The sequence below is a fragment of the Colius striatus genome, chromosome 1, assembly GCF_028858725.1.
Source record: "Colius striatus isolate bColStr4 chromosome 1, bColStr4.1.hap1, whole genome shotgun sequence".
Taxonomy (NCBI): domain Eukaryota; kingdom Metazoa; phylum Chordata; class Aves; order Coliiformes; family Coliidae; genus Colius; species Colius striatus.
The window spans coordinates 93,440,544-93,465,103 of NC_084759.1; the positions used below are offsets into that span (position 1 = coordinate 93,440,544).

Here is a 24,560-nt window from a genome sequence, read left to right on the forward strand (position 1 = left end):
TTCCCGAGGGCGGGCCTTGGCTGTAAAGACTGAAGCAAAGGAGGCATTCAGTAGTTTGGCCTTCTCTGCATCCACGGCCACCAGAGCATCCTCTGTGCTCAGCAGCGGGCCCACATTTCTACTAATCTTTCTTTTGCTGCTGATGTACCTGAAATACCCCTTCTTATCTTCCTTTACTTTCTTGTTCAGGTTTAATTCTAAAAGGGTTTTAGTCTAAGTTCCTATACTCTTCCCAGAAACCAGACCCTTTTTCCACCTCTCACAGATGTCTGCTTTTGCCCTGACTGGTTAAGTTACCTGAACACCATAAAATGGAATTAAGAACTCCAGCAAGAGTCCACTGAAGTACAAACTAGCCTTCATTAAATTGGAAGATGTGTAGTTCTGTGTTCCCTTACAGCTTGCGTAAGGTGAAGTACTGACAGCTCCACTTGACTTATTGCTAGTAATATAAAACCTTCACCTGCAGAATCTGTGGAAATTTTTACAGCTACCTATAGTACTTTTGCTTAAGTGATTAACCTATTATATGAAGAACTATACAACAACTGGAGGTAAAAAGTAAACCAAGACCAACGACTAGTTCCATGTCTAAACCACTTCAATTTCAAAATTAAAGTTTTAATTAGTTTTAGGGATTTAATAGTCTCAAAAAATCATTTAAATCAAACAGAAATAAAAGCTCTACTTAAGCATACCTGTGGGCTGTGTGTTTCACAGTCCATAGCTTGAACAGCAGCAGTGAAGTGTCCACCACTATGTCTATGCTGGTGTGTGGGGTCTGACCTTGCCCTTCCACTGTTGCTTGTTCCAGAAGATCCACCTGTAAAATCATAACATGCATGATAAGTAAAGAGACAGAAAATTTAAAGTAAGCTGTAAAACAATGACAGCATGAAGTCATTCAAACTGCTTCAAGGTAAAAGTACAAGACCTATGATAACCAGTCACATTTTTGCTCATCTATTTTTTGGAGGTTTTTCTGATGGAGCATTTACCTGTTCACTTGATTTAAAATAATTGTTTGATGAGTGTGACTGATAAATTTAGTTTACAATCAAAATAAAATTAAAAAAAAGAGAAAAAGGGAAGGACTCTTTTGATGTGATTAGGAAATACAATTTTGTTATCTGTTAATGAGGAAAACTTACCTGAGCTTGAAGATGTACTAGAGGTGGTTCCTGAAGACTGTGACTGCTCCATAGCAGGACTTGTAGACACACTGTTACTTGTATTTGTACCTTCGTCTGCCGTTTTCTTAAAGAAACTATGCTGTAGGGCGTAGTAAGGTTGAATTCGTGTCTTGGGGTCATAATCAAGCATCCTTAAGATGAGGTCTTTGAACTTCAAGTAGTCAGCTACAGTATGACCCGATTCCCCAGCACGACGTCCACCTGGTCCTCCTGTTTCAACTCCTAGTATGTTGTGAAGTTTACGAGTTCCGGGTGGTTTGTATTCCTGTTAGGAAGTTACAAATTGCATGAAATCAAGTTCTAGATTAAGCCTTATATATGCACATCTTAAATATTCCATAAAAGGAAGTCAAATAAAAGGAAAAAAACTATTAAACACCATAAAAAGTGGTGTTGAATCAATCTGTCTTACAACACGGGAACAGTAATAGAAAACAATAAAGCTACATTTTCAGTAAGGCAAGATGTAAAACAAAGTACCAGCTCTGTATTTTGGAGGATTTAAAAAAAATTAAAGAAATAAATAGTCCATATTATCATCCTACTCATGTAACCTACCCTTTTTCCATCTTTGGTCTTCTTCAAGTTCCAAGTGCCATCTGGCAACTTCTCAAAGAACTTTCTTGCTTTTGGTGCTTGGTCAAGGATGTGAGTAGGTGGTATCCCCAAGACTTCCACTATTTTGTTCATTTGATCCACCTGTTCCAAAGATAAAATGATTGTGAAGAATGTGTGATGGACAGATGAGCAATGTGACAAAGATTCTAGTCGCTACCTAACCAAGTTCCAAATTAGTTGTGAGTTTAAGAAAAACCTAGTATATCCCAATCAGTGAACAAGGAGTAAGAGGGAGGATCCAGAAAATTAACAGTCAATTTAGAATTGTAACAAAACACATTGCTGTCATTGACACTCATTCATTTTAGAATTGACTGCCCTAATTTAAGCACTACAATTAAACAGAAGAAAGTCATGATGAGCATGAACACAAAAAAATCAAAAAATCATCAAATTACTTGTACTGAATAAGCTGCGTACCTCATTTGCCCCACTAAAAAGAGGCTCTCCAGTGTGCATCTCAACTAAAATACACCCAAGGGACCACATATCAATTGCAAGATCATAAGGCATTCCCAGTAGCACCTCTGGTGATCGATAAAAACGACTCTGGATATACTGGTATATCTGAAATGAAAGCATCTAAAGGTTATACACAGCATCTAAAGAATACTATTACAATTTTGTATTACAAAACAGAACTACCACAAAATACATTTTTGGTGTAGAGAAAAATCAAGGTATATAAAAATCTTTACATTATATTTATATTATCTATTTATGTTCTACATTACATTTATATATTTATAGTAAAAATCTTAACATTACATTAATAAAATTTTGTGCAGATTACCCATAATGCCAGTATTTCATACTTGAGGGTTGATGAGTGTAATCTCATGCAATTATAGATAATCATACAACAAAATTTTAGATTGATATCAACCTAAGAAAAACTATTCCACAAGCTGCATGAGAAATAATACTTCAGACAAAACTGAGAGTAAAAGATCAAAAGCCACAATTATGATGTGACGAAATGAGATGAAATTACCAGGTGATTCTACAAACTGAAAACAACACATGGGGTAAAAGCAACCTCCTACCACCCCCAACTATCCTGCTCATTTCACAAGACAGATAACTCTATCCTGACTCTAAACCTGGAGACTGGTTTGAACACAGGCATTATAACTAACAAAATCCCAAATCCAAAAACACAACTAAACCCTCCAAATCCCTTAACAAAGAACAACCAAACAAAAAAACACCCAAAACAGAAATGTGCTTTATATTCTAAGAAATATGCAATTTTATCCAGCACTTTTCACAAAGGTACTGATATTTGCTTACTCCTTTTTAAGTTAACTTCAACGAGTAATTACACCAGGGTTTTGTATTTGTGCTTAACATCTCAAAATTGCCTTATGATTCGCCTAAATAATCTGGATCTCATTTCACCTCCTGGTGTCTTTCTTCACTGTGGGCTGAAAAATTTCTGATTTATGGCAAAAAGTCCTTTTATTAATCTAAATATACATCTCACTACTGCTTTCAATACAACAGTCAACATTCTGACCTGCTTTTCCCAAACTTACCAGAAAAAGCGATGGAGTGCTACTGGCCAGTCCCAGTTCCTCAATAAAGAACTACAGGACTTTTGTTAAAGTTAGTCTAGGTAGATTCTTACTATTTCTCATATAATCGTCCCACCTGCAGTATTACTAGCCATACTTCTGAAACTTAATATCTTTTCCAAATGTTACATATATTTGAGACTTTTTTTAGTTGGTTTATTTTGATTTTTTAACATGAAGCTTTCTCAAAGCAAAAAGATATCATTCACAAATGTATAGGTAAAACTGCCACAGGACCTGGCATTGCTCAAAATCCTTTTTTTGCAAAAAACTGAAGCTTTACTTCTGTTTACAGAAGTCTTCCTTATCTCTCTAGCTAACAATTTGTTCTTAGTGTAAACAACTAAAGCAAAGCTACTCTGAAGAAAAGCAGCCACTTGCTCACTCAAATAAAGTTCTTTGAACCAGAAAAGAGACTATTTGTATTGAGACTGTAAGGTGCAAGCTTAGCAAGATATCCTGATGAACTTTTCAGTGAGCAAATTGTCAGTGTGAATCAAACACTTGTGGAATAGAATTCAAAGCTCTTCATAAAGAAAACAGGCTTTGACATCTAAGTAGAATTACTATATCAACATCTTGCTAGTTACTGTATATCTTTTAACATTTCTTAAAGCAAATACAGAGCCAATTGACTATGCTGGACAGATTATGCTCAAAAGTTTCTAACAGCTCAAATAAAAAGCACACTTGTCTTTGAAGTACATGAATAACAGCACAAAATTATAAATTTTTGGACAACTACTTAGTAGTACAGATTGATCTTAATCTCAAGAACTGTTGAAAGAGAGCAATTCAGCTCTTTGTCCTGGAAATGCTTTGCACATATATATTACTCATTGTAATACCACCACTAAACAAAATTTAATCTCTCCACAGTTGCTGAAGCATTTGTAAAAATAGATTAGTTATAATTGGTATCTTTAAAAGCCAGCTACTTCACTGTCTTGACCCTTAAATATCTTACCTCCAAGGCACACTAATTAAAGGACATGCTAAAATAGAAGGAGTAATACATATGGAATAAGAAAGAGTATTTTCTTTAATACTACTGCAGATTTCTAAAATCAAGTACTGATGCATTCTTCATTACCACAGCATAAAAACACAACCAAGGAGGAAAGAAAGATGGTAAGTTTATGGTGGAAGTTTATCTACTATGGCACTAAAATTCCCATTTAAAGCTTCTATGAAATGTTGATCTCTAGCACCCTATGTAAAAATGATTTACTACTTCATTTAAGTTATCATTAATAAAGTTTAAATTACCTATCTGGGTACTAAGACTTTATTTTTTTTTTCCACATGTATCCAACAGAAGCATAAACAGAATTTTTACTAATACTTACCCTCTGTCCAAGTTGACACGAACTGCCAAAATCAACAATCTTGATAGCGCTTCGTTTGGGATTACAGAGCAGGATATTCTCAGGTTTTAGGTCACAGTGAATGATACTAAGTTCAGGAGTCGCCAGAAAAAGCAGTGCAGTGCACATTTGCTGTGCAAATTTTCGTGTCAGGTTCAATGAGACACCTCTGAAGTTGGTGTTCCGCAACAGATCATACAGATTGTAGGACAGCATTTCAAAGACTAAGCAGAGATGGTTTCGGAACATGAAGTGGCGCTTCAAATGCACTTTAAAAGGGGGGAAACAATAATTAATACATATCTTGTGTGGCAAACATTAAAACACTAATTACAATACAATGCTTAAATATTTTAAACATTATGTAGGAAGATGATCTATGAGTAAGGTAATACAGTGATACATTTTTCTTTCTACATCTATGGTTATTTACATAACATTGCTGCCATGCCTAAGGCATGAGGGAATATTTTACACATCTGAAGTGTAAATAGTCCAATAGAAGGGGAAAAAAGTGCATATACAGTGGCATCCTCAATGGTAAAGAAAATATCACACTTCAGACTGAATTGTTTATTAAGAATTTCCCTTACATTTACAGAGAAAATAATTGACAGATTCATTTAACACTAAGACATCACTGCAATTTGTAAGCAGTGATTCAACTGATCACTGCAATTATTAAAACTGAGTAATATCTCAAAGGTATTTATATTTCAATGAGGTATAATCTCAATTTATGAAAGTAACCAATCCAGTCCAAATCCAATTGTTTTATTCATGAAACAGGTGAAAAATTCATCATATTAATCCATTTAGAGGCAAAAAGGGTTTATCAGTTTGTTAGTCATTCAGGATAGTTTACACAAGTAAAAGAAAATTGAAATAGGAAAAAAATACTTCAGCTCTCAGATAAGAAAAAATACACTTTCTTTTTTGACATACTAACACCTTGACCCAATATTAGCACGAGAATTCAGACTTTCAACTAATGCCATGACTTGGTGTCCTGTGGATTTACTTCTCCATTATCGTACGTCAGTTCACATGTCCCTTACAACTTACCTGTGGCAATACCATTTGCTTCCACCCCAGTGTCAGTTCCTGCAACACATCATCTAGACCTTTTGTATTTTTTCATATTTGCTATACTTCCACTGTTCTCCAACCACAAAAGCACCAGCATCTTCTCATGTCCTTGTGGTCTCACTACACTTGATTCCAAGTCCTTCTCATACTACCTAAGCTTGCTGGATCTGATGACTTGGCAAGAATCATCACTTGCTCCAACTGTAACTACCATCATGCTACCAGTACCAGTTGCAACTGCCATACTGCTCGAATATTTGAGTAAGGCTGAATTTGCCGCATCCTCCCATCAGTGAAAACACAACATTTGAACATTTCCCCTCCACACTGGCATTGCTTTTTCGAAAAACTGAAGACCTTAGTGCATTCTTACACTTGTGTTAGATCTGAAGACGACCGGTCCGAAGGTTTGAAGGTACTGCAGATCTGACAGAAGTGTAAGTACTTAAACTTCACATTCTTAAAAATCAGGCTACAGTGCATTTAAGAGGAATTTAAACTTTAAAATATTTTCTGAAATTGATAAATCTTAATATTTACATAAACCTTATCTCAGTTTTGTTATACAAAATGTTGAGGTTTTTAAAAAGATGCAATAAAAAAAAAAGAGATAAAACTAGTCACAAAACTACTTTATGATGCTGGTTTATATTACATATGCATGCTCTTATCCATGACAGGTATTTCAAGATATATTCAAAGCAGCAGAAGAGATGCGAACTACCACAGTTCATAGCTTCCTGGGAGAAGCCAGTTAACTTATTCAGGTGTCCATGTCATTAACCGGAAAAAGAAATTTCTATAAAATATCTCAGTGCTAAAAATGACAAGCCTGTTGACAGAAAAAAAGGTATTCTTCTTCTGCATCTGTTCCTGTTGCAAAGTAAACTGAAAAATTTACACTAAATAATATTAATCATTTCAAAAACTCCGTTGCTCTTTTTATGTCTTTAGCATCAGAAGCATTCTACACTATATAGCAAGATCCAAAATATTCACAATTTAATTAAATAAAAATGAAGAATAACTGGAATACCTATGTAGTACTTCATCTCAGTATCATGTTTGTTCATAAGCTCAAGCAGTCGCACTTCGATCTGGGCTTGGTTTAAGAAAGCCTTCTTGTTTTTTATTATTTTGATAGCCACCCACTCTTGTTCCACTCGATCGTAAGCCTTTACAACCTGAAAAATTCAAAATGCATCAGTAAAATCTCTGAAGTTTTAAAAATACAGCAAGACTCACTTTCTAAATCTCCTTCATCTTCTCAATTCAGAGGAAACATTTTTAGAACTTTTGGTTTTTCCAGTTAATTTTATTTTATTTCTTCTCTTACTTGATAAAGCCACAATTGATCATGGAATGTTTATTGCAGTGATGTCACAAAACAGAACTTAGGTCCCACTGGTTTTTATTAAGGCAAGCATTATATCCAAATGAAATTCTCAAATCATGAAAAATAAAACTGTAAAACATCTGGCAAAATGTGAGAAAAACTAATATAAACATCAAAAAAAAAAAAAAGCTCCATCCTCCTTCCAGACTTTTTCCTCAAGCCTCGGCTACAGCTACAGTCAAAACCAAATGTTACTAACTAACATCTGTAATAGGTAATAACTAGCACTACAGTGTTGCTTTAAGTGAAAAGCCCAAGCTAAAGAGCTAAAAATGTGAGCTGATAGAAAAAAGCTGAGTATTTGCTTGTCACAAAATAAGGAAATCTTTACCAGATCAACATAGTAAAGTATATAGTAAAGTATATTCAAATGTTATCTGTAGTAACAGGAAATAATATAAAATACAAGTATCTTGAGCAGGAACTCAGTATAATACCACTAAAGAAAAAGAACAGATTCATTTAGAAATGAAAAAGGAATATCACTTCAAATGAAACGCATATTATGATTCATGTTAAATCAGCAGATACACATTACCTGTCCAAAGGATCCTTTGCCTATTAAAGAGTCAATTTCATAACGATCCATCCACTTCTCCCCATTTTTTACAATATAGTCGTAGTTGTCATCATCATAGCCATCATTGTAAACTTTTCTCTCCTTTTTGTGACTGGAATCATCGCCTTGGCCCTGCTGATGCCGCCGTTTTTTTTTTGCATAGTAAACCTAAATATGAAAAATATGTTGTTTAAGAGCACTTTTTAGAACAGCAGTTAAATAAAAAATAGAATCAGCTTTTGTAATCGTCATACCTAATCCTGTGATTTTAAAATGCAACTTCTAGTACTGGAAAAACAAACAATCCTCTCTTGCTACCACTGTACTTGAAGTCATTATACCAGAGCAAAGCCTTGATGAATAATTTAAAAACTCAGAAAGCAGATCTAAATACATGTACTAATGACACTGGTTACTAGAGTTCATAGGTGGAAAAGATATATCACAGTTCATTATATATATAGCAAAACTAAAAATGGTAAGTAGCCTGGAAACAAGAGTTATCAGTTGCTGAAGAAGAATAATCCCAAGAAAGTATTTAGCCACTGCAGAGATCCTTTCATGTTCCCTACATTTGCCAAAGAGTTTGAAACTCACTGATGTTTTCCCATATTAACCACATCGTTTTTATATTTCACATTAGGCAATAATATTTAATTAAATTATTTAGGGAAAACACTTTAATGAATTTTATGGAAAATATTAGATACATAAGTGAAGTTTTCTAGAATTAGCTGTTTGTGCCACTGATATTTCCTTATCAAGTAACACAAAAGCTCAACATTTGTTTAAAAAACCAAAAAAAATGATTTCCAGGATACAAAAAAAATTCCTATATGCTGGACAGAAAGTAGGACCATGACATCAAAGATCTCAAATGAGATGTAAGCAACGGAGAGAAACCTTGATTTTTCATATCTCTTCACACGATTATGCATAGAAAATATATTTAACAAGGCACTGTAAATGAGAATTTCACATCAATACACATTACAAAGGTTGCTGGAATCATTACCTCATTAATATGCTTGTATGTTTTGATCAAATCTACGGAGAGTTTCCTCAGTGGAGCAGTGGCTGGATCACGGAAAGTTTGGGGCATCCGCCTCTGTAATATGACCACATCATAACTTAGGAAAAAAAGCTAGGACTTCAATTTCTGTTAAGAATACCACAATTTGGAATAGTAATTACATCGTTATTTTTTTTACTGCAACTTTTTTTTCCCTTAAGCTGATATTAAAAAAAAAAAAAAAAAAAAAAAAAAATCGAAAGAAATTAACAGTTAAGTTACTTTAAGAAATTTTTTAAAATAAACAAATCTCAAGATTCTCACTTCTCCTGACATTACCCCTAACAGGCTGAATCCCAATAAACAGTTTTTCCCTCTATTAAAAATATAGCTTGTTTGGTAAGAGAGATTTTGGCTGACACTACTCTTCTACCGCACGACTGACACATGAACTGTAACCATAACATATAGCTACATTTTTGCCACATTTAAACTGTATTAAATTCCAAATAAAAAACCCTCAGGTCTACCATGCTTCACAATATCCAGGCCTAAAATTAAACCTAAAACCTGAAGAAACTTAAAGCATGCATGTGAACACATAAGTACTTTGAAAGTTTTAAAACAATATCCCCAAAAATGTGCTTATGTTCTTTGTTTCTGTTTCATACCATGGACATTTAGAAAAAAATCACCTTCAAAAATAGGCTATTTTTTTAATTAGTTTCCTGAAGAAACAAGACTATACATGATAAAATTGTGTGCCTTTTTTCCTTTGCATACATACACCATGTAAATTCTGAATCTACCAATAAACTTCTCAATAAGATTTGTTTGAAATTTCAGAAGACGAAAATTGCTGAAAGATTAAGTTTCAAGTGGCAAGCTGGAGACAAGTAATATCCTCAGTAAAGAGAAGGCAGAAGAAATGGTCACAAACCTTTTCATTTTGTTAAAGCTGACTAGAATCATAGAATCATTATGGTTGGAAAAGACCTTAAAGATCATTGAGTCCTACCACTAACCTCACACTTCCAAGCCCGTCACTGAGCTAAACCATATCCCTCAGCACCTCGTCTATGTGTCTTCTGAATATCACCAGGGATGGTGACTCCACCATCTCCCTGGGCAGCCTGTTCCAATGCTTAACCAACCTTCTCGGTGAAAAAGTTCATCCTAATGTCCAACCTAAACCTTCCCTAGTGTAAGTTGAGACCATCTCCTCATGTCCTATCATTCATTGCTGGAGAGATCAACCCCCAACTCACTACAACTCCCTTTCAGACACTTAATAGCACAACTGCATCACCAGAAAAGCTCTAGCAACTTCTCTGTCTTCCCAATGAGAGCATTAGATGGTGAGCTGGGAGAGAGAGTGGTGATGTTAAGTGTGACTGGTCCCTTAGCCTGCCTCCGTTCCCTCTCTTCCCAATGAAAGAAAATCACAGGACAAGTTCAAGCAATTCCATTGGACAAATGCTTGTTATTAAATCTTCTTCTGCTTCCTTACTCATTACTAAGAGGGTTAGGTGACGGAGTACCACCACACTCAGCCGTACAGCTCTCATCTCCCATTATCTCATCTCATACTATCAAATACACTCACACTCATAACTCTCCTCACTTCCAAGTACTTAATCTCATTTGCTGCCTCCTGTTACATCTACACTGATATGCAGTTGCTTGCAGAGCTGAGGAAAGAGCATAAGCCGTCAACAAAAATAATATAACCGGTTTTTAGTATTGCTGAACTAAAACGAATTGGAAAAGCGTAACTGCTCCTCTCTTTTACAGTATTACTCGATACTTATAATGATGGCTATGCAAAATAATGCACTTTCTTCCCCCCTCACTGACCAAATGAAAAACTAATTGGAAAAAAAAAAAAATCACATCTGAAGTGACCCAAAATAAAACAGTTCTCTCAGACAGAAGTGATAAAGAGCTTGTGCTTCTGAAATTGGACCTGAACTCAGGCACCCTAGCAACCATACTAGAAAGCTAAGCTTATGCTTTCCTCCAGGGATATGCAAACTTCATGGGAGGAAAAAGAAAGCACAAGCAAGAGAGAGTGTGAACAGGCAAGAAAGGTAAAGAGATGGAGAAGTCACAGAATCTCAAGGTCTGGAAAAGACCTCGAAAGATCATCTAGTCCAAGCCCTCTGCCAGAGCAGGATCACCTAGAGTAGGTCACATAGGAAGGAAAGGCAAGACACTTTCAGCAAGCTTATTGCATCTGTGTGAGGCTGGAACTTCCAAGAGGTACAAAACTTAGTGGAGCTGAAGGCTCTCTTCAAAGCTTTTGATGCATACCACTCCAAATACACCCACATAACACTTTTACCTCTGCAAGACTGCTGATTTGTGGTCTTCATGATTAGGGAATGCTTCTTAGAGATGATATAATACAGTTAAACTTCCCTCAGGGAATTTTAACTCAAGTCATGCCCTAGGTGTTTGTTCCAGTCAATTCACTTTTGGATATGTTCACTACCATCAATTTCCCTTCAGCAGATTTACCAAATTAATTCTTTAAATCTTTCTTATTACAAGCTCAACTGTTTTGTAAACATCAGGAAAGTCTGTTTGCAAGTTTCCTAAACAAACCATTTGACATTTCCAAAACATTTTTGTTTCTTCCTTTCATCTGTCAAAACAAATGTGAACCATTAAACAGATCACACCTAAATACAATCTCTTGTGGTTCTCTCCCTCAGCACTGTTAAATAACTCTCAGTGTCTTAGTCCTAATCCCAACCGTCACTGTTACAGGCTTTTCAAATGGAAGTATATCCTTTAAATTTCTTACTATGATTGAAAGAGATTACTGGAACATGGCAACACTGATAGATTTTGCTGATAAAAGAAATCATGCTGGGGTGTACAAATATCAGCAGGGACCAAGTTCTGTCTGAGGCTGACATGACCAGCACTGGGTCTCTGCTACGTAGGTTACAAGCTTTGAGGAAAGTATCTCAGGAGTGAAAGAGCTTTATTGTTCAGATCAACTATTCAGATACAAGGTTGCTCTAATTTGGAAAGAGAATTCATGTTGATTTGATATTTTAAGTCAAATTTAACTGCTTAATAATATTAAAAAAAAAAAAACTTCTCATTTTACAACTCTGAAATAAGCGGCCTGGTGAAAAAAACAAACTAAAAACCCCTAAAACAGTTTGTTGCTGTTCCTTAACCTTAAGAAATTAAAATTCTGCAGGCTACCCCTATGCTGCTTGCAGCCAGTACCTTATTTGAAAATTGTGCTTTTAATTGTGTGTTTAGACAGTCACATACTTCTGAGGACACACTTTAACCTGCATAAACTTTTTAACAGGTACTGTTTTGCTATTTCACATTCATCAAGATTTGGGCAGGAGGCTCAAACAATTGACCTTTTCTTCCTCCTCCCATTATACAGTAAAATTTCTAACATTTTCTTCTTTTTCCAAGATCCTTTTGGAGATTACCCTCTTCTTCCTGATGATGGAAGACTATGGAATAACGTAGTCATTATCCATTTCATACAATAACACTTTCAAATTCTTTAGCATTGAGGTAATACTGATTTCGCCTCTCGGCTTGAGAGAATGTTTAACCACAAAAGAAAAGAAAAGAAAAATGAAGGGGGAAAAAAAAAAAAGAAAGAAAAGAAAAATCCTATTGCACAGGCTTCAGTCTCTATCTGGTGGCCAGATAGCTACACTGCAACCTTAGATCTTCTGATACACTTTGTATTTGAAGGCTAAGAAACAAGAAACTATTTTCATTACAATGATATATGTCAGTAAATACCCATCACATTCTGAGGGGTCCACATTTATGCCTCAAAGAAAACAGTACAGTCAGATGTGATGGTACCATGATGAAAATGACATTAAAGAATTGAAATTTGATTTTTCATATCTATTAACCAAACACATGATACAGTGCTGAGAAGCAACCTTAAGTAGTCTAAACAAAGAAGAATCAAACACCAAGAGGCAACCAAGAGCCCCACTTACGTGTACTCAACACATTTGAGACAAATCAAGCTTTAAGAAAACTTTGACTTTTAACTCAGGTACATTATTTTAACTAGCACAGTCCTTGAGCTTGGTGAGATGCACTGTTAATGGAGTGCTTTAATTCTTTTTTTTTTTTTTAAAGAAAGATCTCTCACCATCCACAGTCATTAAAAATTGAAAGAATGGAAAGAAAAAAAGAAATTCTGCTTGCCAATAGTACATTTAGTAGTTCCATTTTACAAACAGAATAAATAATGAAGATTTTATACAGGTAACTTTTAGCTAGAATTCCAGTTGTAATGACCTATTTAGTAGAAGCCCATATTGAAGTACTAAATGGACCACTCTCATCTCCCACATCACTTGCTATTCGAAACTCTCTTTCATCACAATAACATAGGATACAAAGTCAACACTAATCCCATATGATAGAGTCTCCAGAAGGTCAACAATATAGATGTTTAATTGCTATACCCACAAACAATACAGATGTTTAATTGTTATAACCATAAGCCAGTGTAAGAGTTCCTAAACAGGTAATGACCTATTTAGTAGAACCCCATACTGAAGTACTAAATGGACCACTCTCATCTCCCACATCACTTGTTATTCAAAACCTTCTTGCATCACAATAACATAGGATAAAATGTCAACACTAATCCCATATGATAGATAGTGTCTCCAGAGGGTCAACAATATAGATGTTTAATTGCTATAACCAGAAGTCACTGTAAGAGTTCCTCATAATAGATAACAAACTTCAGATTTTTAGAAAAATTACTAAAGAGAAAAAAGTCTAAGTGCCAGAAAGGAAAACAAAAGAAATGCAAGACTATTCTTCAAACTGACTGTACTCAGAGGCAGAACTACATGCAGTTAGGGAGAAAACTTCAGTCAAATTACTTTAATCATTGACTTACGATCTCTATTTCCCTCCTATTCTGTCTTCGTCCTCCAAATAAATAAATTCACTGAATAAAAGTAATACTAAGAAACAGACATGGTTAAAGTCAAATAAATAAAGCCTGCAAGGTAGGAAAGGACATCTACCAAAATTTTATCTTGTCTGATTCGGTCATCTTTTTAAAATGCAGTGGAGAGCAGGGAAAGTAAGAGAAAAGGAATGAAAAACCTCTCTCCAAAATTCTTGCTGATAGAGTATAAACACAGTTTTCTAATGTCAGACAGATGGAAAGGTAGAGAAATGGTTGAACTAAAATGAATTACATATTCACATTCATGACCGAGTCTGGTGAAGTTTGCCCACCACCGATAATAATATTGCTGATTAGGCAGCTAAAGTAACTGAACTAACAATTTGTCTGCTAGAACCCATTACTTTGCAATGATCTAGTTGCAATCAATACCATCTCTGGCCAACATCTGGTCAGTAAAACCTAGAATTTTGTAGGTGGTAAGGAATCTTAGATACATACAGAGAGAAAGACGTTTAGCAGTCAGCCTGACCTTTGAATTCCAGTGTTTTGTTAAAGCTGAACTGTGGAATTTGTTACCAAAATCTGTATGGGAATCTCATTTCAAGTTCCTTATCGGGTAAATCAATTTTCTAATCTTTCCTACTTAACTGAAAAAAGTTTCAGGCAATCTGAGTATCCATGATGAAGATAAACATTAGAAAGAAGCGCTTGTTTGAAGTTGTGAAAACTTGTAAGTTCCTATAGTCGTATCAGGCTACGTTGAACTCTCAAGATGCAACCAGTTGAAACTGGACGAAGAAATATTACCATTTGTTACTGCCAAAGGAGAAAGGTCACACAGATCTCATCTCTTCTATTTGTTCTAGGCCATATGTTCTTAATACTTTCCTGAAGCTGGCTGTGGTACTCAAGGAGGTAAGACCACACAATCAAGTGCAGGATCCCATCCTGCCAGCAGGCCCAGCGCTTGGTGAATCATAGATTTAAAGTAAACCTTTAAAACCCAGCAGTTTTCGGGAAATAAAAGCCTTAAGCCTAACTCCTGGGAAAAAAAAATAAGAAAAGGACAGAGCTGGAAGGTTTTAACTGTAATTTAAAACCTCACAAATAAGAGAAAAAAACAAAGCAATCTGGCTGGCTTTGAAGTCTTTTATCTATTATTTGTTCCTTGCCAATGATGAGTGGTTTTGGCGACCATAGACATAAAGCAATAGGTGCAAGAGAAGATTATGTAGATAGTATTTTAAAAGTAACATATAATATAAACACACATAATTTTTATAACTTTAATATACATTGTCATTACTGTTTCCTAACCTTTAATCTGCAACTGCAGATGATTCAAAAAATACCAGAATATGGTCTGCATGCCATTACAAACCAAAAAACCAAGCAGGATAGACTGGGAATAAAAACAATAAATTAACATTCAAGGCCTGGCTTCCTCATTATTTGGTTATGAATGAAAATCGTTACAGGAACTTGAACAAGACAATACTCCTCCAAAAAAAGGAGTCAGTCCTCAGAAAAAAAGAAAGACACAAAAATAACCTGAAAAACCATCTTTGCTATTTATCAAAAAGACATTGTTTACAGAAAATGGTGCTGTTCTACACGCTAAAACTTGAAAGCTACTCTTAGCAAATGACAAGCAGTATGCTTGGCTATCTTGCTGCAGCCTGAAAAAGTTTCCTTTCAGAGGGGAAGTACTTGCTATCTATTATTTCTATAGAATTTCAGCATCTGGAGAGCTGAGACTTCACCCTGAGTCTTATTTTCAAGTAAATCAATTTTGTCTGTATTTGGACAAAATACTCTGTTTATGAAGTTCAGCAAAGAGCACACCTCTATAAGTAACCTCTATATCATTTGTGTTCTGAGTTCTTTCAATGAAAGTGTCCCTCAATGATATCCTAAGTTGCTCCATGCATTATTTGACAGAGGGGAGGGAACATTTGGGCGAGGAGAGGGCTGGCTTTCCCAGGAGAAGGCCCTTCGCCCGGCCAGCGATGCAGTACGGCACTCTGGCCGGCAGATGGTGGCTGGAGCTCGGAAAAGAAGCGTGCTACCGGCCACGGCACGACCCCCGGGGAGCCTCTCGCCCGCACACCGCCTCGCTCAGCCACCCGGCAGCTCGACCGGCAAGGTAACGGGTCGCTCTCGGGAGCGGAGGGGCTGGCAACTCGCTCTGACGCGGCTGCTGGATGCCTGTACCTAAATGGGTTACTCAGAGGCTGTGGAAATCGGTAGCACCAAAGCTGACCCTACCCTCTAGGATGCTGACGACCTAACTTCTTGTCTGACAGGATGCAAGGCATTCCACTAAAAGGATCCACCCTTTAAGAGCTATACTTCCCATGTCTTCCAAAAGTCACCTTCTTCCTCCAGTTTTTTATATGTCTGCGTTAGATCAATCCAGCAAGCCTCCTCCAATAGACATTAGGCCTACTTGTTTTGCTGCTCAAGCTAAAACCACGATCTTCTTAAGCACAAGTACTCAAAAACATGCAAGTATGTCTCTTTATGTGACAGAAGAGAGTTCATCATTATTAAGAGATCAGTTTGCTATTAGAAGCTTTAGTAAGACAAGCACATAACAGCAGAAAGAACTAGTGGTGGGATTCCAACCGAGGAATGAAATAACCACACAAGGATGGTTCAGAAAATGATCTCTCCAAGAGTTTTTCACAACTGACATGTACAGGACAGAACTGCTTTACCAAGAAACAAGTTGCAGCATATTCAAGTCAATATCTTGAATAAAAAGGATTCCTGTTGAAACTTCAAAATGAAGGAATCTGTAAGATGTACATATCATTTAGACATTAAACCCTTGATGGTATGCAAATTACATTTGGAGAAAAAGTCAAGATGGTAGTCCACAGCAATGGAGAAATGTGAGACAGCACAAAGCCTTCAACAGTAGTCATGGCTTTTATAAGAAGAAAAAAGTGTAAGAATTGTGTTTTAATCACAATGAACTAGAGCCGACAAAAGGGCTGTTGAAAGAGAAAGAACAAGAAAGTTTTTCTGCACAGAGACAAGATCTAGAGCAGATGATCTGCCTCACTAGCATAAAGACGTTAGATGCATTTGGTTCTGCAGGTAAGTTTAATCAAAGTGCAGCTCAAAAGCAAAGCACTGAGATTTCCCAATAGGGTCTCATACACAACCTCCATACCAACCTGGAATCTGCTGAGGAAAACTCCTTCTAAGATTTCTGATGGGAGCAGTACAGGAAGTCAAGGGAGGAAAGAGTCACAAAAGGCAAGTAGTCAGAAGACTCCAAAAAGTTGCCCATCATCAAAATTAGGGTGCTGAAAGCAGCTCAAAAAGGATAAAGGAGTAACAATTCTGAGCCTGCTTAGGCAGAGGACTATAAAGACTTCAACAACTCAACTACAGTAAAATAGTAAGACAGAAGCTACAATGCAGAAAAACCAAGGTAATGTTGGAGAAACTAAAATATTGACTCTATAAGATAGTGTTAGTGGTGCAAAGACAACTTGATTGCCATTATCAAGGTAGACAGTTGATCATTTCCTCATACAGATAACTTCTCAGAATGAACTACAACTTCCTCCCTACATATACATTGGTCAACAATACTTGGCTATTCTCCACAAATTTCAGCTTTCTATTATTCAAGTACCATTTTAAAGCCATTTGGAGCACAAACAGCCAACTGATGGTGATACAGAAGTTACTTGGCTTTGCTTTTTCATTTGAAAACAGGAACAACTAAGCACTAACATATATTAAAGCTCACAAATGTGATGCCAAATCCTAAGACTTACAAAGGTATCTTGAAAGGTTTAAGGAATACAGCAAATTTTCTTAACTGACAAATTCAAAAACTTCATAGTGGAGGCTTTGGGAGACTTTAACCTAAAAAAAGTCACCTAAAATGCACCTCTGTAGATTTCTCAAGCTAAATGCTACTATATACGAGCAGATTTGCTCCTCGAGTGGCTCTCATGAAAGTAAATGCATCCTTCTACAGCTCCACTTACTTTGTCATTCTTCAGAGCCCTAGTCATTACAGATCTCCGAATCCGAGTATCAAATATCCTGGCACTTTGGTTAACCACTCATCCTTTCTTAATCCTTCCCTCTTTCTGCATAAGTGCCTTCCTACAGAGCAATACCAACAGAGCATCTCTTGATGGCACTATAACTTTTCTACCAAAGCCACCTTGAAACAAGAACAGATCTGAATCTGGTACCAGCAAAAGACTTCACTCACTCCTCATCCTTTTTAAGTGGAACAGGCCTCATCTGCCTACATCAAATTTTGAAGTTCTGACTTACAGATCTCTGGTTATTAAGCCATCTTGTGTTCACACCTCCACAGTTGGGCTATGACACTTCTAAGAAAGCAACAGAATTCCCTCTTACACAGGGCAATACTAGCTCTCATGGTTAGCAGGCTAGCACTATTAGGTTAGGAAGCTACTTGAGGCGTTCTAGTAACTCAGAAGCAATATTGAGGACATATTGATCTTGACAGTTCAAAAGCATCCATAATCATTATAATTTCTGGGTTAATTTTACTGCCTTGCAATAGTAGATAGCAAATTAGCAGCAGTAAACCCCCAATAATAACCATAGCTTTGGATTTTACTTTAAAAAAAAAAAAAAATCTTCCTTAATAAAATGGGTCTTTTGTGCAAATCTGTCTATTCCAAATACACTAACCAGTGGTTCTGCATTCAAACACTATTACAAGTAGTAAAGTGATCACATTCTTAATCAAACAGCCCTTTAAAAAAAAAAAGGCTATTATTAAAGTCTCTTTCCAACTCTACACTTGGACAATCTTTCTCCTCTCTCATTCAAAAAAATGTCAGAAGTAGAATAATCACAAGCAATGTGTACCAGATGTTCTAAAAACAACTTCCAGAAACTTATTAAGTCACCCATCTTTGTGGAGTCAGGAATTATTTAGTTTAAAAAAAAACCTTGTCACCAAACCACAAAAACATATGCCCTGGTCCTGTAATTTATTAGTGTATAATATATTTAAAGAAATCATTATTAGATATAAAATTACTTTTTTGTTATCACTTACCTGATTTGTTAATGTTACAGGTTGCTGAATCTGGTCAGCATATGATAAGGCAGAAACCTGTTGGTCATTTATGTTCTGCTGCCGACGATCACTGTACTGCTGATGTGAATGGGACATCTGTCCAGCCATCTGAAGGCCAGCAGCATGGAATGAAAACGATGGTGCAAGCCGAACAGATGAAGGTTTGCATGCTGAAGTCTCTCCTCCTGCAAAGACAATGTGAGTTTTTAATGCAGTTAACGGATTGAAAAAATTTACCTCAGTTAGCCTCCATATCCTAGCCTACAAACACCAATAGTTTCATCATTTTAACATACACCAGTCTTTTTACCCAACGCCCCTGATACCATTCTCATATAAAGATTACCTATCTGATTGAAGTGTTTCTTCCCGTTTCATTGCAACAAATTACTCCTTTACTCCTATTTGTCCTCAACATCTCTCTTGTAACCTCTTCACCTGTGTCATAACTACTGTCAAATTCTGACTGTTTTCAAATATACAGATTTTGTGTATGGACTCTACAAAAGTCAGAAAAAACATGTAAGTTTTGCCTTTCAAAGTTGCTCACATAACCTTGTGACTGTACCAGAAGAAAAGTAAAGCCAATGCCCAGCCTCACCAATTCATTTTCCCTGGCCTCAATCTTTACACCTTTCTACAAATTGCTTAGCTCACTAGCCTATACTTTTAACTTCTACTCATCTTTGAACACATAGTGTACTTCACCTCATCTTCCTGACTCCTCCTGCTGAGTTTCATCAACCTATAGGCAGTGAACATTCTAACTTGAATTACTTCCTTTTCCAAAAAGTGAAATGAGACTGCAAGAAGCAACTCCAAAACAGGAGACAAACAAAACACTAGGTGTCAAGCTGGTAAACCGTATGGCTTAAAGTACTAGATTCCATAACATCCTGAAAAATGCCTAATTCCACAGTCCCAGAATCTGCCTCTAACCTAGAAGAGATCCTGCACCTCTCAACTCATGTCAGACATCTGTCAGATGTCATGTTATTGGTTGATAGTCTACTTGTATCTTCTCTCTCCTCTTAACTGGAGGATAAATTGAAGTACAATTTGGTTTTCTTCATTTGCTAACGAAAGTTTAGCATGTTCCACAAGTAACATCCATTTTTTTTCTTTTTGCCTACTATGCCAGAGTGGAAAAATTTTCTAAATGGTTGTCATGTTGGTACAACATAGAATTCTATGTAGAATGGGACATGCAGTCAGACACACTGAAGCCAACCAATACCGCCACTGAAGGAAGATATGTGGAATGTGAAGCTGATATCTAGAAACACTTTTACTGGTATAGATAAAATTTAGAAGCAAGATGTGAAATAATCAGATACCTAACCTTTTAACCTAACATTTCCTTTATAATAAAAATCTTGGAAGAAAATATAATCAGTAGAAAACAGTATATTAAAATCATCTGTCAACTCAACTCTCTTAAAAATAATTGACTGCTCAATTCATCACCTATCTTAAGAAAAAAAAAACACTAAAAATGATACTGCATCATTGACTTGGCACCTATCAGTGCATTAGAAGAACTACATGGGATGAAATCAAACACCATTTTACATTACTCTTTACATAGATTTAAGAAAAATGTATTCAATAAAAAAGTCTATATTCAGCTGTAAGATGAATAGCTGAACAGCTGTAAGAAAGCCTATATACAATGTAGTAACTATTACTCTTAAAGAGGTAAAGTAAAACTGTACAGTAAAACAGGAAAAAGAAAAAAAAATAGAATGGTAGAGGTTGGAAGGAACCTTTAAGAGATCATCTAGTCCAACCCCCCTGCAGAAGCAGGTCCACCTAGATCAGGTCACACAGGAACATGTCCAGGTAGGTCTTGAAGACCGCCAGAGAAGGAGACTTCACACTCTCCCTGGGCAGCCTGTGCCAGGGCTCCCTCACCTGAACAGGAAAATAATTTTTTTATATGTTTAAATGGAACTTTTTGTATTCCAGCTTCATCCCATTACCCCTTGTCCTGTTGCTAGATACCATCGAAAAAAGGGCTATCCCAACCTCCTAACATCCACCATTTAGATATTTGTAAATATTAATAAGATCCCCCCTCAGTCTCTCTGACAGTCCACTAGTATTTTTTTTCAGTGTTACAATTCAGTACTATTAAAAGACCATCAGAACGAATTGCTCTAAAAAATTAGTAGCTGCCCACAAGCACCCACATATTTTCATGTTTCAGTACATCTCCAAACATTTCACTTAAAGAAAAAACCAAACCCCTCACATCTCTCAAACCCCATCTAAACCTTCATGAAATAACTATTACATAGCAAAACTTTTTTTTGTGCATTATGATGAATCTGGTAACATGCTAAACTAACAACATGACCTTAAAAATGGAAATAAAGGAATTCCTGATTTAAAATCATTTTAAATCAACTTATCATTTCAAAGATAAATTAATTCTTCTGCAAAACATCCCTTCAAAACATCTTTGTGATTTTTAACACAAATACAGATCCTAGTAAGCTCTGAAATTGTCCTCCAGCATTTAGAAATAAAGTGAAATTATTAGATGTTTGATTATGAACTTATAAAAATACTTGCATCTTTCTCTGTTTTCATTCCAAATAACATCTTATGTTCACCTATGAATTGGGCACAGGTTGTAACTTTTTTTAAATTTATGTATCATGAACTTCGCGAGCTCACACTTAAATACAGGGCAAAAATACGTGCAAAGATTCTAATTCACCAGCTGATCTCAAAGACATCATGGTTCTTTTATACATTAATGTGTCTTATCACTTAAATCATGTAAAAACTGTGTACAATTTTTTTTTTCCCTCACTATTGAATTTTTTTAATGTCTCAATTCCATTTTTACTAGAGAATCAGTTCCTGTTCCACCCGTACAACTTTGTAAATTTAGATTACATTCACTTTTACCTCTTCAAAGAATACAGTACTTGTATTTTCCCATTATCTGCTATGTCTAGTTTCGGGTTTTTTAATTTGTCCTGATTTTCTGCTTACCTTGAAAAAAACCAAAACAACACTCATCTCACTTAGCAATAACACAGTGACTGAATTAAAAGTCAAAACAACATTTAAATCAGATAGTCATAAAATATTGTTAATTCTAAATCGCAGAGCCAATTACTTTAAAAGTTTTATTTCTTATATTTTATTATTCTAGGCCACTGTTTCCTAACAGTATACTGGATATCTAGCAAATTAGATAACTTAATAAGAACAAATTTTATTGTAAAAAATTCTGCACTTGCACAAGTCCCTAAAAAAAACCCAGAAAGCTCACCCATATATATACACACAGAAAAAAATCCCAGTAGCATGACGTTTTTATATACAGTTTGACTTCGTAGTTACCTGCTAACATTCACTCAGAAGATCATACAAATCTGAAAACTGAATAATGTACTACATTTTTTTTTAACTAAAAAAAAAAAGTAAGTAGAAAAGATTAAAAATATCATCCCAGAAAAGGAGAGCTGAAATCTCAGAAAAAGGGACATTATTAAACACAAGAGCCCGACTAGAGTCTCATGACATGAAGTCTGTTGCAAGTAGATGGATGGAAACTGGCTAGCCCATATGGCACATTCTCATACCAAATCAAAAGGCAGTTTAATAGTCTCTGTGAGGACAGTAGTATGAATCCTTAACCATGTAAGCAATACACAACAAATTTCTGGTTCAAAAGTTTAAGTTCTGTGACTACAAGGCTCTGAAAGATCAGTAATTTTCATCTTTAAGGTTTAATACTGTCACTGAAATGGAAACGTGGGATTTCAGAGACTTTTGTTGCTGAAAACTGTCTTAGCTATCAAGAAAAACAAGTGATGTTCAGGGTATGATCCCTGATTAAATACTTGCCCTTGCCACATTTCAGACTTTGTTCCATGATACCTGCAATCCTACCCTGGTACATCTAAGCCCAAGAGAATGCTCACATTACAAGCCAAAAAACACCTAATAACACATTAAGAAAAAATGAAGGGAGAAAGAGGAATGGGCCAGAATAGCAATCTTGATGTTGTTTAATTTTAGGCTGAGTCGTCAGCTATAGAAATAGGAACATTTGTGTACATCCACTGCTTGATATTTACAAAACTCTTGGCAGCTGAAGTTCATTTCAAGAGCCCTAGACATTTTTAAAAAGTAATCTACTGACCACCATGGGAGTACTAAAATCCACAGGAGCTCATTATAATGGTGCATCTTTAGCTTCTACAAAACAGAAATATCTAAGTAACAAGGTGTAGTCAATCATCAATCTTCTTTTCTGACCACTCTAAGTCCAAATGTTTACACGTTGAGACTGAGGCAAAGTGATAGAAAATAAAACGTATGCCAGGATCTCTATATTCTAAGCACATTAAGGGAAGAGATAACAGATTATTGAGTTAAATTCTCTCATCTATGAGCCTTATCTAATTTGTTACTTCAGGGAATGGCATAAAAAAATACACATCTTTATGTACATTTGCAGGTGTTACAGTTTACAACATTTGTTTACCTGTGACAAGACCAAATCAGAACTTGTCAGAAAGAAGGTCCAGCTACATAGAGCATATGTCCCTTTTCTCCTACAGTCATTAACATAACAGCTCTTTAGAAGTGAAGCTGTTCAGAATACTCTGTGACATTCCATACACCATAATACAAGCAAAATATAAACGATAACACTAAATTCCTGACTTTTGTAAATTTACTGTCTCTGGAAAGTAACAAGTGAGGAAGAAATAAGCATTAATAAAATTTTACACTACTGAATGAGCAAACAGTTGTTAACTTAAACCAGAAGAAAATGTTTGAAAGGGGACCACTGGTATAAACATGACAGAGGAAAAATAAGTTTTGACCTTAGAAGACTTTCACAACTCAAAACTACTGAAAAGACGGATACGGCAAAAATTGACTGCCCTATCATATGTAAGAAGGTATGTTTTATTTCTTTAAAACATCATCTTAGCACAGTGGGAGAGTGTTTTGGTGAGGATGGGAAGTACCATTATGCAAAGACTTTCAAAAACTCAATGCAATTTTAGTATTCAATTTCCTGCCTAATCCACTTTAGATTCTGTTATTCCCATTTTGACATCAGTCTATACAAGTCATTTAGATGTTACCTCATCTCCAAAAAAGTATTGTAAGGTAAGCTAGTGGCACACTGCACTGCTAGCCTTTCTACTTTCAACATAAACAAAGCACAAATATTCACCGACTGCAAAGAGCTGCAGGTGACTGTGTGCTACCTCAAGAGCAGATCGCTGTTTCTTGGAAAAAAAAAAATCACGTATTGTGGTCATTTAAATTCAATGTCTAAGAAGATGAAAATTACAGCTCTTCCCTACTGTTAGGCCATTGTAAAGTCTATTCTCTGGATGAGACTGACTGATGTCTAATAAATTGGAAGCCATGCTTACGGCCTTTCCCACAGCCAAGCACCAGCAGAGCTTGCCCAGAGAACCTGTGGGTAACACATCCTGACAGACACTCCAAATATCAGTCACAGTACTTTGTAACTGGCTCTGGGTGGTCCTGCCTGAGAAGGGAAAGTTGAACCAAATGACGTCCAATGATTTCTTCCAGCCTTAATGATTCTGTGCCACAAATGTCAGCACTAAGTAAGTGACCAGGTTCCTCTCCTTGAATCGAGGAGTTGTTAGATCAGCTCTCCCGTCACATGGGACTGTATCTAAAATTCCTCATAGAAATTAG

The 24,560-nt window shown here is 36.0% G+C and overlaps 1 protein-coding gene across 1 annotated transcript in view; it reads right to left on the reverse strand.

The window, feature by feature from the left end:
* The window catches only part of DYRK1A (dual specificity tyrosine phosphorylation regulated kinase 1A), an 85,201-nt gene that overhangs the window by 5,558 nt on the left and 55,083 nt on the right, over window positions 1-24,560 (reverse strand). Inside the window, exons 3-11 of the mRNA XM_062001077.1 lie at window positions 18,825-19,030; window positions 8,815-8,907; window positions 7,779-7,967; window positions 6,881-7,028; window positions 4,738-5,024; window positions 2,232-2,378; window positions 1,752-1,892; window positions 1,152-1,458; window positions 699-823 (exon numbers count right to left, since the gene is read on the reverse strand). Of these exons, the coding sequence (XP_061857061.1) occupies window positions 699-823; window positions 1,152-1,458; window positions 1,752-1,892; window positions 2,232-2,378; window positions 4,738-5,024; window positions 6,881-7,028; window positions 7,779-7,967; window positions 8,815-8,907; window positions 18,825-19,030 (1,643 nt within the window). The remainder of the gene's footprint in view (window positions 1-698; window positions 824-1,151; window positions 1,459-1,751; window positions 1,893-2,231; window positions 2,379-4,737; window positions 5,025-6,880; window positions 7,029-7,778; window positions 7,968-8,814; window positions 8,908-18,824; window positions 19,031-24,560) is intronic.